This window comes from Elgaria multicarinata, chromosome 5 (assembly GCF_023053635.1).
Source record: "Elgaria multicarinata webbii isolate HBS135686 ecotype San Diego chromosome 5, rElgMul1.1.pri, whole genome shotgun sequence".
Taxonomy (NCBI): Eukaryota; Metazoa; Chordata; class Lepidosauria; order Squamata; family Anguidae; genus Elgaria; species Elgaria multicarinata.
Window position 1 is genome coordinate 52,452,842 of NC_086175.1, and position 15,403 is coordinate 52,468,244.

Consider the following 15,403-nt stretch of genomic DNA (forward strand, 5'->3'; position numbering starts at 1 on the left):
TATGTAATTGTAAAAATGTCTGTACAGACCTGTTGTTACAATGTGATGTACTATCTAAGATGGTGGTTTTTGATGACTTGGTGAATTTGTGGACTGTCTCCATGAAAAGTGAAGGTGACATGAAGCTTCTGTCTCTAGCATTTTTTCTCTGATGTCTCCTTCATAAATGTCCATCACATGATCTTCCACTCATCAAGCGATCAACATGCATATGGAAACTCACCCTTAACCATTAAAAAAATTGAATGGACTGGCCTTACACAAGTTCTTATGTCTCAACCCAAAATGAAACCATAGAGTTCAAAAGTCATCCATAACAACTCCTTACCGATACAGGAAATCCACTACTGGAGCATCCATGATAGGTGGCCATCCAGCCTCTGCTTAAAAAAACTCTAACAAAGGAGAGGCTGCCACCATCCAAGGCAATCTGTTCCGCCACTCTGTTCTACCATCAGAATGTTTTTACATTGCAGAACTGGGTGTGAGGCTAAAATTAAATATAGCTGTATATACCATAACATGCCCTGAGCCCTTTGAACAGGACATGACAGAATCTCCATGCACTAAACCAGCGTTGGACAGCCACCCATGCACTAACAATTAGGGGTGTGCATGGACCCCCCACTCCGCTTCACTTTCAGATCCGCCATTTTCGGATCGGGCCGCTCTGCCCCGCCCCCACTCCGCCTGTGCCCACTCCGCTCCGCTTGGAGCTCCGGATCCAGATCGGAGCTCCGTTCCCCCCCATAGGGGGGGTTACCGGGCCCTGCCGCCATCGCTGCCCATGCAGCGACGGCGGCAGAGCCCGGTAAAGGACCAAGGGAGAGGGGGACCTTACCTGCCTCCGTCCGCGAGCCAAAGCGGCCCAGACTTCCTGCTGGAACCACAGGCTCAATTGAAGACGCTGACGGACCGCGGATGGAGGCAGGTAAGGGGGAGGAGGGCGGGGGGGATTACCGGGCCCTGCCGCCGTCGCCGCATGGGCGACAGCGGCAGGGCCCGGTAAACCCCACTTACCCTTCCAGCAGAGCTCCGGATCGAGGCGAAGGATCCGCCTTCACCTCGATCCTCTTCGCCATGCTCCGCCGGCCCCCCAATCCTCTTCGCCTCCGCCTTAAGGGCAGGCGAAGCCCCCCGCTCCGCTCCTGCTTCTACGGTCCGATTAGAAGCGGAGCACATCCCTACTAACAACTGCATTTATTTATTTATTTATTTATTTATTGCATTTTTATACCGCCCAATAGCCAAAGCTCTCTGGGAGGTTCACAAAAATTAAAACCATTAGGAATATAATAACATAAAACATCCAACAAGCTAAAAACCCAAATACAAAATACAATATAAAAAGCACAACCAGGATAAAACCACACAGCAGAAATTGATATAGGATTAAAATACAGAATTAAAACAGCAAAGTTTAAATTTAGATGTTAAAATACTGAGAAAATAAAAAGGTCTTCAGCTGGCGACGAAAAGAATACAGTGTAGGCACCAAGCGGAGAAATAAGAATGCACTAACATTAGCCTGTAACTTTGCTTTGGCAATATCATACCAAAGGGCAATATTTTAATGTTGTTCTTGGCTTCTGCAATATTTTGTCATTTTCACCATAGCTGAACTTACCAGCCTTTCCACTGAGCCGTTCAAGTACTTTGATCTTTTAGTTCTGTAATAGCATCTGTAGGAGCATTTTAATTACTTTTTCTCTTCTTGGCAAAAGAAGATGGATTTTTGTTCTTGACAATAATCTATATGTACCTTACGTGCTCCTTTTGATCAACCTATAGATGCTTGGGCATGATGCCACGATCATTCTGCTCTTTCTTATATATAGTCAATAAATCACCAGCTGTGAACTTTTCCCCTGCAAGTCTAAAGTAATACTACCCTGACAAGTGGTTCCCATTTACATAATGCAAATGTAAAAGTGATTCCCCTGATCTAAATTCAGAATATCTTTTCCACTCTTTGCTCCAGCTAGAAAACATTTCAAAATAGACTTGTCCGATGCTATTTTAGACTTGCAGGTTCAGTCACTTCTCTAATTACTAAAGCATAAATAGTCAACATTTTGGTCACAACAGTTCATGATAGAATTCTGGGAGTTGAAGCTTTCTTTCTTTTTCTCTCTTTTTGGAACAAAAATGTAGCCCTCATGTTTTAGGTAGGGATGGATAAAATTGTCAACTTCAATTTCTTTCAGGTTCTCAGTTTTTAAAAATCTTAAATTCAGTTCATCCCATTTTTTAGTCTTAGGGTTGTTCCTTCTTAACTTAGAGACTTAAAAAAAATATGAAATTAATTCATATTTGTGATTGTGAAAAAACAGAACTGTCCTCCATTTTGTGTTTATATTGGTTTTAGGACATTATGGGATTTTAAGATATTATGGGAAATGTGTGCATCTGCTAATCATTTAGCCAAAAGGTTAATAGTTTCATGGTCAAAGGTTTAATTACAATGTAGAAGTTAGAGAAGTTGTGCCTAGAGGTGCAGGAGGTTATAAAGTCGAACAACAGGTCAGAGGAAAAGAGAGAGAATTGGGGAAAGAAAAAAACTAATTTTAAGAGATAAAAGCCAGAATAAAAAATGCAGAGAAGCAAAATTTAAAAGAGAGAGAGAAGGAAGGAAGGAAGTCCAGAATCCCAGAAGAAAGAGTCAGCTGCTGGAACTGGAAAACTGATTGAGAGAGCTGAACCAATGTCAGTAACATATTGCTTGGAAAGATCCTGTATAAAATGTGGGCATCATCTAGTTAAGTTAGCTGGATGTATTTATCTCTGGTTGTTTTATTACCCTTTTGTTTTGTGTGTTGTATGTGTGTATCCATTCAGATTTTAAAACTTCTTCCTATTGACATTTTTTTCAGTGTGAACTTAGTTATTTGAAATTTTATTCCTTTTTGTGTGTGTTGTTACCTACTCAAATTTATTAGCCGACCCCCACATTACTTAAAATAGACCTAGGGCTCATCTACACTAAGCAGGATATTCCACTATGAAAGTGATATGAAAGCAGTATATGGTATATGTCAATGGGCCCAAACAGTTGTCAGTGCACTTCAATACCACTATAAAGCAGTAGTGTAGCTCCTGCCATTTATATACAGTTTTCATACTGCTTTCATAGTGGAATATCCTGCTTGGTGTAGATGAGCCCCTAGAGAGTTTTAAGGCTGGTTTGGTGGACAAATAATTTTTCCCCCTGAAAGGCAGTCGAAAAGGAGGCAATGACAGAGGGTGAAAGAGAATAAAGGGTTTGTCCTATTCTGGAGATTCCTATAAATGTACTCATCAATCTACACTACTGCTTTATAACGGTTTTTAACAGTCTTGACAACTGTTGAGGCCTGTGACAAATTATATATACAGTTTTCAAACCGCTTTCAAAGTGTTATATCCTGCTTGATGCAGATCTGGACTGGGTGCAGGAAGTTTGGATTTGTATAGATCCATAATTTACAACTCCTTCTTGCTAGGAATGGGAAAATCAGGGATGTTTGAGGTCTCCTAAATCCTCCAAATTTCACTTCAAAGCTCAGTTTGGCATTTTCAGTTGCAACCTGTTTTTGTTATTCATTTGAATATTTGCATAGGAAATTAACTATACTACTCACAGGTGGTGTGTTTTCTCCCATCTGGGTTCATTGTTTCCCAAACTACTTGGCTAAGAACTCTTCCTTTCCCTTACTTAAATGACTGAAATTCTAATGGAGACTGGGCAGAGCCATAACAGCACTTGCACGTCACGGAGTACAATATAGAATCTATCCCCTTCCGATGGTTTCCTGTTTTCAAAAATAATATATTCATAAAACAGTCTCTCTGCCTCCTGTGGTGGATGTGACATTCCAAGCAAATTATCAGTTCTTGCACTCTCTTTTCTTTCCAACCTCATATCTGAAGGCTCTCTGCCCACAGGAATATGGCTTCTGGACATGCTGCCATTTTAAAGGTGCAATTTAAAGTGTACAGTTAGCTTGCAGATGCATTGGTCCAATACATTTTGCTAGGATACCAAAGTATTCTGAGTATAAAAGAGCAAGGCCGCATACATACACACAAAGTAAGGGGAGGCATCAGCTGGCTGGCCAAACTGGTATTTCAGCAGAAATAAGTACAAGAGACATTCTTGTTAAGCCAACGATTTATCAAGTGTTTGTAGGAAAAGACAGGGCAGGATAGAAAGGTAAAGTATGTGAAAGATTAGATCCATCATTGCCTTAGAATATCTAATCATAGAATCATAGAACAGCAGAGTTGGAAGGGGCCTACAAGGCCATCGAGTCCAACCCCCTGCTCAATGCAGGAATCCACCCTAAAGCATCCCTGACAGATGGTTGTCCAGCTGCCTCTTGAATGCCTCTAGTGTGGGAGAGCCCACAACCTCCCTAGGTAACTGATTCCACCGTCGCACTGCTCTAACAGTCAGGAAGTTTTTCCTAATACAAATCATAACGGTGCCATGCTTTCTTTGGTCCAGTCTTCTTGCTGGGTGCAAATTTCACGGTAGTGTATCCCCTTGGAAAGGTGTCCTTCTCACATGGAGGGATCATTTTCCATGAAGACTGATCTCACAACAGTGCAGTAATCATATTTGTTCAAACCAATAAAGACATAACATAACGCTAGAATAAAGTACAATTCTCCCAAATAAAAATAAAATAAACTTCTGCTTTATTCTGTGCATATTTCAAATGTATTTGCCGTGCTACTATGTATGAACTTCACCATGTATAGAAATGATGTGTGTCTGTCCTTTGCTTATGGAACATAAGAGTTTGTCATAGGTCAAGGGAAAGTTTGAGTCCTTTACTTCTCACACTCTTGGCTGCTATGCTACACCAGCAGGGCCGGCGCCAGACTATATTGCACCCTAGGCAGGCGCGTTCTGAAGGCCCCCCCCACTCGCTCACTCACCGCCCCCTCACTCGCCTGCCCACCCACCCGCTCACTCACTGCTCCCACCCGCCCGCTCGCTGCTCCGGCTCCCCCCTCGCTCACACGCTCCAGCTCCCCCATCACTCGCTCACCGCCCCCGCTCGCTCGCTCACTCACCGCTACGGCTCCCCCCTTGCTCGCCCACTCACCGCCCTCTCCCTCCCGCTCCTGGCTTTGAAGCCAGGACGCTGGGGTTGGGGGGCGGGGCAGAGGCTTTGAAGCGGCGCGCCTGGAAGTGGCTTCCTGGTGCGCCATACTGAACCCTCTGCCTCCAACCCCAGCATCCTGGCTTCGAAGGAGCCAGGACGCTGGGGTTGGGCGGAGGCTGGGGTGGCGGCTTTGGAACAGCACACCCGGAAATGGATACTGTTGTTTTTATACTGTTTTTATGTTTTTTAATTTTTTGTATACTTTTAATATTTACTATTTTAAATTGTTTTAAACTGCCCAGAGAGCTTCGGCTGTGGGGCGGTATATAAATGTAATAAATAAATAAATAAAAGCCACTCTAGGAGAGTAGCTTGCAGGTACGCTGTTTGGCGCCCTCGTTTGCTTGGCGCTCTCGGCAGCTGCCTGAGTTGCCTCTATGGCAGCACTGGGCCTGTACACCAGTAGTGTAGTCCTAATTAATTATCCACTACAATCTCAGAAACTGGTGAAGGACTAACTGACAGACATCTATTTTCCCACTTGCTCAGGTGACAGATAGGTTAGAGCACATCCTTGCAAGACACTGCTAAAATGTGGAAACAGGAGTCTGAAAAAGAATCCTTACACACGGGGGTCTCCAGGTTTATGTCACATCAGCAAATAGCTAGGTAAAACATTTAATTCTTCCTAACTTAAGGAAATGTAGGTGAAACAGAAAATCATTGCTTAAAGATATGTGATACAGTACAGCTACAATACATGCATATTTTTGTTTAACTTAAGTGTACATGATTGAGATGCATTGTGTACATTCTAGAGAAGTGGAATGAGAGGAGAGGAATGCACCCATATTACCCCAAGGGTAGTGACATTCAGAGTATAGATTAGGGGAACAGCATCTTTTTAGGGTTGGTATGTATATATTTCTGTTATAGAAAGCCAAGTGTAAATATACACACATCCGTTCTGAGTGGCGCATGCAATTGCAAATCCACAAAAGAGGAGAGACTGGTCCTTTCCTGATCCTACGTGTTTGCTAAGAAAAGCAGTTAGTTAATTGAATGTGGGCCATTCAGAAATGACATGACATCCATTCAATTTCTCCAGGGGTGCCCTCTTCTATAAATGAAAAGACCTGAGTACACAATTACATCCTAATTGTTTCCAAACTGTTTCAGACTTTTAATGTACAATATGCCTCAATCAAAATGCATGCCAGATTGAATTAATTCTCTATAAACAGTTGTAAATGTTGTATTTCACACCATGCCAAAAACCTTAGCTTCATATTTCCCTTTTAAGTCAATATGAGATATTTGATAGTTTAATTAATGGAAACATGCTTGGTTTGCTTATAACTTCAACTCCTACCTCCTCTCCCACTAAATGTAAAGTTCCATTCCTTTACTGAAAGCATGAGTTTAAAAGGAGAAAGAGAATACTGTCTATAATCCTTCACATAAATAGTGATTCTATTTGTAAACATTGAAGATAATGCTGAAAATATGCCTCTATATTGGCCTGGTTCAGACAACACACTAAACCATGCTGCTTAACCACAAAATGGTTAAGGGTGTTGTCTGAACCAGGCCAAAGTCAATCTATTATGTCGACTCAAATTACATATCATGGCATTACATGGTTTTCACCGTGTGTGTGTTTTGTACCAAAATCAGCCTCAGCAAGTCAAGGTCAGAAAGAGTGGGCATAGCAAGAGAGAGGCTCTTTAGGTTTCCACTTAGGTCATTTTTCCATCTTGAAATAACTCTCCTCAGGTCACTCATCCCTTTACTCAATTACTTATTTTACCCAGAATCCTGCTCATCTATTCATTTCTCAAAGCATCTATCCTGTGATTCCATCCAGTTCTTGGCTGCTGCAACCAAACGCTGTAGTGTGGAATAGTGTTAGGCTAGGACTGGAGAGACCTGGGTTCAAATTCCCAGCTTCCACTCACTCCCTGCCCTCCTTAGTGGGAAGGCCCATACCTTAGTGCTTTCTATGCAGAAGGCTCAAGTTCAATCTGAAGAATTGAACTGAAAAAGACTCCTGTCTGAAACCTAACAGAGTCACTTCCAGTCAGTGGAGACATCAGCTGAGCTGGAGAGACCAATAGGCAGCTTCTTATTTTCTTCCCAAAAATGCAGTTCTGCTGAATTTTTTCACAGCCACAATGGGATCTGTGAATGGCAACAGAATTTATTTCCAAATTGGCATCCATATCAATGGGCATTCCAATGTCTTTCATCAAGATATTTAAACAAGTTCTTATTTCCCACTTATATAACGTTGATGCGTTTCCATAAAGATATTTTCTAAAGTTGAATTTCACTTGTCCATCCCAAACACTGCAATCCTATGCATGCTTACCTGGGATTAAGTTCCACTGCACTCATTGGAATTTACGACTGAGTAGACGTACATAGGATTACACTGTTAGTAGTGTTATATCAAGTGGTGAATGTGCATGGGTAAATCAGCCCTTAGACTAAGGGGTTCATCAGACAAGTGTTTTATCACATGCTTGCTACTGCCCAGATTTTCACACATCCTTTAGATGACAACATCCACCTCCTACGCGCCTCCTGCTCCTTCTTGCCTTTTTTCCGTCACAAACTGGACCCTTTTTAATCCGTTTTTTTTTTAAACGGAACATGCCACCATTTCCTGTTGTGTGCAGGAAAAGCAGTGTGATAAAACCACCTCCTGAATGGGCCACGTGGTCTTTGTTTACTTCCTCTTTTTCTCTGAGAAGAAAAAGGAACTAATGTGAGACAGGAGTGGGGACAGAGAACCGACGGTAGAAAACCACAATTTTCCTCCCTTCTGATGACGCTCTAAAGCTCATTGTAGATGCTATAGTAAATATTTGTTTGCCACCAGAAAATAAGCCATGCTTCATGTTTCTCTTTTCTCTCTTTAACACTGAGTTACAGAAAAGTGTGATGGGATATCTGCATGTCATGTTTCTCTGCAGCCCCACCAACAGCCAATCATGTAGCCAGAGGAAGGATTCACATGATAAAGTGACATCATGTGATTTCCTAAGTAGATTTTACTGTAAGGAAAGAGAAACTAGATGCATACCTGCCATTTTCAGGGGTAAATATGAATTTACCAAAAAGTCTCTCATTTACCATGAGAGAACAGAAATCAGGAAATAGAGTGGAAGGGAAGAACTGCCTGGGGCTTGGCAGGTTTTTAGAGCTATTGAAGATAAGTTATGAAAGGAATAGTTTTATAATAAACCTTGTTGTGCTTTGTCTTCTGTGCCTAAGTTACCTGAACAACAGAATGTGTCTGTGATGTTGATTATGTAGGAAAGTTGAATTCCTACAACCTCAGCCTTCCCCAATCTCATGTGGGGGGCTGTATGTAGTCCAACACGTCTTGAGGGCATGGTGTTGGGGACCATGACAGCAGAATGTGTCTGTGATGTTGATTATGTAGGAAAGTTGAATTCCTACAACCTCAGCCTTCCCCAATCTCATGTGGGGGGCTGTATGTAGTCCAACACGTCTTGAGGGCATGGTGTTGGGGAAGGTCACTATAGATTGTTCCTTCAATGTCCACTTGACACTTTTCCCCACGTAAGTTATTCAGAGGCATCCTATGGAAGGAAAATGTTGCATGAGGACAAGTCCATATATCTGAGGTATTAAGGAAATAATTTGTGAGGAAAGGGGAAAGCAGCCTCAAAATGACAAAATTCGTTTCTCTCAACTGTTTTAAATCAAGGAATACATGCTTCCTAGGTCTTCTTAAAATTCACTAATTTTTAGGAAACTGCTAAGTTAGTAAAGTGAAGTTTTGTCTGAGGAGAATTCCAGACTTCACAAATCACTTTCCAGCAGTAATCCAACACATAATTGATTGGAATGAATGAAAATAAATAAATAAATAGATGAAGCCAAGTAGGGGTGAATATATTTTTTAATACATGATTCCTAACTTTTTCCAAAATATTTTTTTTCTGGGGAATGATATAATAGTTGCACAGATGCAATATTACAGTCTGTTTGTGGATGCCCACTCTCTTTTTCACCAAAAGATGAATTCTATGTATTTCTACTATATATATATAAAAAGCTTTCAATCATAGTATGTTCTCAAAAGTGCAGGAACAAACTCAGTCAGAAGAGCTCCATCAGATGAGTATTTTATTGCATGCTCGTTACTGGACACTCACAGATTTTCACGGGTCCCTTTCACAACGATGTCTGCCTCCCATGCACCTCCTGCCCCTTCTAGCTTTATTTATTTATTTATTTATTTATTTATTTATTTATTACATTTTTATACTGCCCAATAGCCGAAGCTCTCTGGGCGGTTCACAAAAATTAAAACCATGAAGAGCATAAAAACAACCAACAACCTTCTTTGCAACACAAAAAAACCTCCAGTAAGTCTGACTTATTTTATTTTTTTGAGATGGAAGTTGCCGCTATCTCCTGGTGTGTGCAGGAGAAGCAGCACGATCAAAACAGCCCACTGAATGGACCACGTGCAAGTTGTTTACTTCCTCTTTCCTCTCCCTTGGGAATGAGGAAGAAATGAGGGACAAATATGCAGGCAGACACTCATATACATCCTTGATTGAATAAATGCATGCTATTTGGATTAACATAGTTAAGAAAATGTCACAAACTGTCCTAGATAATTTCTGTGCTGGGAAGTAGCTTTACAGGTTTTTATGATTAATGAATCTTTTTTTTTTTTTTTTTTTTGGCTAGGTATACACGTTAAGACATTTAGAGGGACAGTTAAAACATGTAAGTCAAATACATTTGGTAAAAGCACATATCTTATAGATGCACTAATCAGAGAGCTAGGATTGGCTGCAGCTTCCAGCTGGGTTTAACTCAGTGCAAAAATGCAAGTTTGCTAGTGTGTAATGTGTGGGCTGACTCCAGCACTGCTGCTCCTGGTGCAATGGTATTTGTGGTACTTATTAAGAAATAGAAATTCTTAAGAGCTTCTTTTTCAGCCAGGCTTCTTTTTCAGCCAGGGTTCTTACCTCCATTTTTGAAATGCTTTCTTTTTCAGAATTATTGATGGACATGATCTGATGCCCTTGCTTCAAGGCACTGTTCTGCAAACCAAGCATGAGTTTCTCTTCCATTACTGTAATGCATATTTAAATGCAGTGCGCTGGCATCCAAGAAACAGTAAGTAAATTTGCCTATTCAAACTTACATATTTTATATAATTTTTATTGCAACTTACTTGAAAGACTCAGGGGGAAAAAGCCTTGGGCTATGTTACAAATAAATTGCTTGAAGTGCCTAACCCTTCTTCTTGTTCTTTTTATCTCTGTTTTACTTTTATCTTAGGGGGAAAAGCCAGTTACTAACAGGGAAACAATTTAGTATTAGACAATTAATTTGCTGCAGTACAACAAAGTTTTACAGCAGCACTGTGCTAAAGCCTCTGGTACTGGAATACGTTTTAACGTTTTGAGCAGAGACTGTAATAATAATAATAACAACAACAACAGCAATAATAAATTTATTTCTTACCCGCCTCTCCATTCTGATCAAGGCGGGGAACAACAATAAATGATAAAATACATAAAACTGAATTAAAACATAATATACATTGTTAAAAATATCCTTAAAAAATCCTAAAAACATTCTAAAAGCATCTTAAAACATATGATGCTATGTTTGTCTTGAAGCCGGATGCTTGACGTAAACAGCTTTAGGATGGGGACAGCTAGTAGAACATATGAAGAGCTGTCTAGTAGGGCAGACTATTGATTCATCCAGTCCTGGAAAGACTGTTGTTTGTAGATGACAAACTTGAACATTTGTATACAGTTGAGAGACACAACGTTCAAACGGAACCAACTACTGGGACTTCTTTTCCATCCACACACACACATACCCACACTCTGCAAAATGGGAACAGCAGCACCAGACTACTTTGCAGGACATGTGTAACCCACACTCACTCAGCTACAGCCCTGCCTCCAGAAATATGACTATAGTAATGATGAACTTTATCTGCACACATTGTCAGGATCTTTTTAAAATGTTTATAAACTCAGAAAAAAATGTTTAACAAGATCTGAATCTGAAAGGTCATGAACACCTGCCTTCGCTGCTGTCTTTTTGTTTTTTGGTAGATACACTACTGCCTAAACTCAGCGATACTGAACGCCTGGATTTTTAAATTGTTTTTATACTTCTGCAATTACTGCCTAATAGGGAAGACCCCCCAAAAGCTTAACACGCCCAACACACTGAGATAGTGGGTGTGTTAACCACTGCTATGACTTCATTTATTGGCTAAAAACACTGAAAGGTGGGAGCAGGCTAGTTTCTCACAAAACAAATGGGCAGAATAGCGACTGCACATTTTGCCTAGTATCTTGAATTCTACAAGAGCTAGATACTTGCTTTTTAAAAGAAAAGGAAAGAAAAAGCTGGGAATCTGGAGATTATGGCTGATCCAGTGGAGGTGGGGGCAAGCGAACTGTGTTGCCCCTTCCTGTGGATGACCATAGTAAAACCAGATGAATGTCCCTGGCTGGGCAAAGAATGAACACATCCAGCACTTCACAACATTAAAAGTCCTATATCTGGTCACCATCTGCCTAACCTCCAAAGATGGGGAAACCTGAGCAGGGCCTCTGAAGATGATAGCAAGAGGTAGGTAAGATTGCATGGAAGTGGAGAATTTTTCAGATACCTTTCTCCTGAGCCATATAAAGTTGTATAGGTCAACTCCAGCACCTTGAATTGCACCCAGAAATGAGTACTAAATCAGATGGTAGTTCTTAGTCATCTTGAAGGGCAATCCCACGTACAGTGGGTGTTGTCAGGGTATGGATAGTTATGGCAAGGCCATCTCTGTCCAGGAAGGACCATGACTGGTGTACCACCTTGAGCTGGTGAAAGGTAGTTCATGCTATGAATGCCACTTGGCTTCCAATACAAAGACCTGATTTAAACCTATGAACTTGGTCTGTGAGGAGGACTCCAACTTCATCCAGAGAATGCCACTGCCTAGGTCCATTGAACTACCTACTAACATTACCTCTAGTGTGTCTGGCTTGAGCATCAGTTTATTAGCCCCCATCCAGCTGATCACTGACCCATCAACTTATTAATGACATCTTACTCCAAATCTAAACTTGCCAGTAGACAGGCTCAGGTCAATGACTGTGCTGATGTCCAAGAGCCCAGAGAAGAGAAGTGCAGGGATGCTGGAAGGGGGGAAAGGAGAAGGAAGATGTAGCTTCCCATAGAGAATACGGGGAAGGGGGGGGGCGGATAGCATCAGGATTTCAATCTTTCTCCTCCATGGCCCTTTCTCTAAATGTGTTTGCCATTTACATCATTTGCAGCATGATAGAGGGAGGAGAGAGAGACACAATGTCCTCCAAACATCCCTCTGAGTTCAGTAATATGTTTCTTTGAAGAATGCAGTTCTTCCATTCTTTGGTTTGCTGTAGAGGGGAGCCTTTTCTTGGCATCCTCTCAGATCTTTTGGAAAAAGGAAGCAGATTTTCCCTCGCACGCTCCCAAATGAAAAGTCTGCTGTTCTTCACCGCTGTTCCATGGTCCACTTACACTTCTTTGCATTGTGTAGTGGACAGATGCTGGCCAGATCGTGGCCCCGATAGTTTCATGTCGCTTTCTTTGGGGAGTGTAGGCAAGCATTCTTCATAGCTCTTTCATGCCACTAGCCCCCAGAGAAAACATGATTGACTAGTCTCTTGTCCAGTGCCGATCTTCACAAATACGTTTTCTCTCTGGGCACAATAGAAGAATGTACATAAAGGATATTCTCAAGATACCAAAAGGTCCTCCATACAGCTTATCTCCCTCCAGCATGCTACAGTTGTACAAAGAAAATATCTCTGCACTTCTTCAGCTCTCTTCCTCTGATGTGTGGTTGATTTTATCAGCATTGCTATGAGCATTCACAGGGGCTGTCTCTACGATGGATTTGTTGTCATCTGCCTTTTCGGTTTTGCACTTGTTCTGTAAGGCACCTATCCGAGGCTGTAAAACACTGTGTAAGCCAAGTATATGAAAAATCACAGCATAATATTATGACCAATTAATTGTAAGTAAGACATCTGTGTAAAGGCACTGAGTATAATACCGTTACACCTTAACACCACGGTCGATATGATGCTAAATATAGAGCTGCAGTCAAAATGATAGCCACGTCCTTAGCTCTTTTCCCACTGGGCCATGTCCTAACACCATGACCTTTGTTTGGTCGTTATGCTATGAAGGCTGTAGCTCAGTGGTAGGGCATCTGATTTGCATGCAGAAGGTCCCAGGTTCAACTCCAGCATCTCAAGGTAGGGCAGGAAAACCCTTCACAGCTGCTGCCAGTCCATGTTGACAGTACTGGGCTGGATGGACAAATGGTCTGACTCAGTTCAAAGTAGCTTCCTATATTCCTATGAAATACCAAGAAATATTTCTTTTACTCTAAGGATTGGTATCTCATGTCCCACAGGCAGCAGGCAGCCCCCGTCCTCCAGTGCAGCTCCTGCTGCACCCCTGAAATTGTGTGGCAATGACAAATAGAGAAAGAGAATGGTGGTTTGCCACTAGATTTCAGCAGCAAAGAAGTATGCGGGTTTCAGAAGGATAAATTTTGCATGATATAACCTTCTGAAGCTCCTGTGGTAGTTAGCTGCCAAAATTTGGCAGCAAATTGTCAATTTATTTGCTGCCAGCATGCTCCCAAATTTGGGTGGCGAGGCAGCCGTGACAGGTGTGCAGCCTGTGGGGGTGGAAGGGGGCACGTTGGCCCCTTGAAGTTGCCCACCCTACTTTTAGATACTATGGAACGCAAAGTGCTAAGAGACATTCAGCAGCCTTTTTGGTTTATTTTGTCAGCAGCCCTGCTTTCAGTACCACATCCATTTTAGTTCTCAGCCCTAAACCTATTTACATTACAGCAAGCCTCTCCAATATCAGCAGGTCTCACTTCCAAGTAAGAATCACATACTCTTCATGTTTCAAATATAGTGTATCAGATTTATTAAAGATCATTATGGAACTTATACAAAATTTCCCAGGTGAGCAAACATTCCTCTCAGCATTCTGTGTAGAAGACTGTAATTTGCAATCAGCCAAGTTTGCAATCAGCCAAGTGAGTGGAATTCACGTTAACTGCATATGCATCAGTAAGAGCTGGATATTAAAAAGCCCTGTTGGATCAGGCTAAAGTCCATCTATCCGGGCTCCTGTTTCTAACCGTGGCTAGCTCAGATGCTTCTGGAAAGCCCCCAAGCCAGGCTGAAGGTGACAGCCCTCAACCATCGTTTACACAGCAACTAATATTCAAGGCATATTGTTCTTCATTTACCTGAACTTGTGCAATCCAAGGGGCTGTCTATACACACCCAAAGTCCCACAGTGGCTGCGAATCTACAGTTACTGTATATATCTTTTTCAGTGGGAGCAAGGTCATCCCGGCTCTTCCGCTGTATGACATCTTTCCATGGCTAATCTAGAGGGCAGTCCTCGTGGAAGGGGACTGGAAATTGGTCACCAGAAGCCAGGAAGAGGGCAGGGTGGTGGCTCCAATACCTCGATGTCCACTGGAAATCCCGCACTCCCTCTTTGGTGTGGGGATTACCTGATGCCACCCCAGGTAATAGAAACTGCAGGGTTTAGGAGGAATGAAGTGCCGTCTCGGCACCATGAAGACAGCCCCCAAGTCAGTGGTAATTACAACATCTTGTGGCAATGAATTCCATAAGTTATTCCTTCCCCTCTTTTTTGTTGAAGATATATATGTCCACATTCGGCTTCCTGGGTGATGTACCACTTACACATATTACATCAAATATGTAATTTGATAATACAATGGCCAACATTTTCATGAGTGCTTTGACAATGTGTACATCTTACACCAGATCCTGTTGTAGGGCACTGTTATTTATCATATCCAATTATCTCAATATTTTAATTATTTCATTTCTGTACTACCCAACACCCAAAGCTCTCTGGACGATTCATAAAAATTACAACCCAAAAACACAAAATAATGAAATCATAACATAAAATCTTTAACATACAAAATTTAAAAACAATTTAAAACAGCTAAAGGAAATCCTGGGACCTCATTAAACAACTGACATTAAAATCCCCATCATCAGCCATCAGATGCCTGGGCGTAGAGGAAAGTTTTATCCTGGTGCTGAAAAGATGGAAATGTTGGCACAGTCAGTCCTTGGTGGGGAGAGCATTCCACAATCTGCTACCACTGTGAAGGCCCTCTGCCTTGTTGCCATCTTCAGAGCCTGCCTCAGAGGAGACACTCAGAGGAAGGC

At 41.8% G+C, this 15,403-nt stretch overlaps 1 protein-coding gene across 3 annotated transcripts in view; it reads left to right on the forward strand.

Annotated features, from left to right (window-relative positions):
• The window catches only part of STS (steroid sulfatase), a 119,874-nt gene that overhangs the window by 85,319 nt on the left and 19,152 nt on the right, over window positions 1-15,403 (forward strand). For 2 of the 3 annotated variants that reach the window (XM_063126350.1, XM_063126351.1), the window contains one exon: window positions 10,141-10,262. In XM_063126350.1, coding sequence (XP_062982420.1) covers window positions 10,141-10,262 — 122 coding nt within the window. Of the gene's footprint in view, window positions 1-10,140; window positions 10,263-10,427; window positions 10,518-15,403 lie in introns of those variants that run through there. The other variant, XM_063126352.1, reaches the window with a different exon arrangement.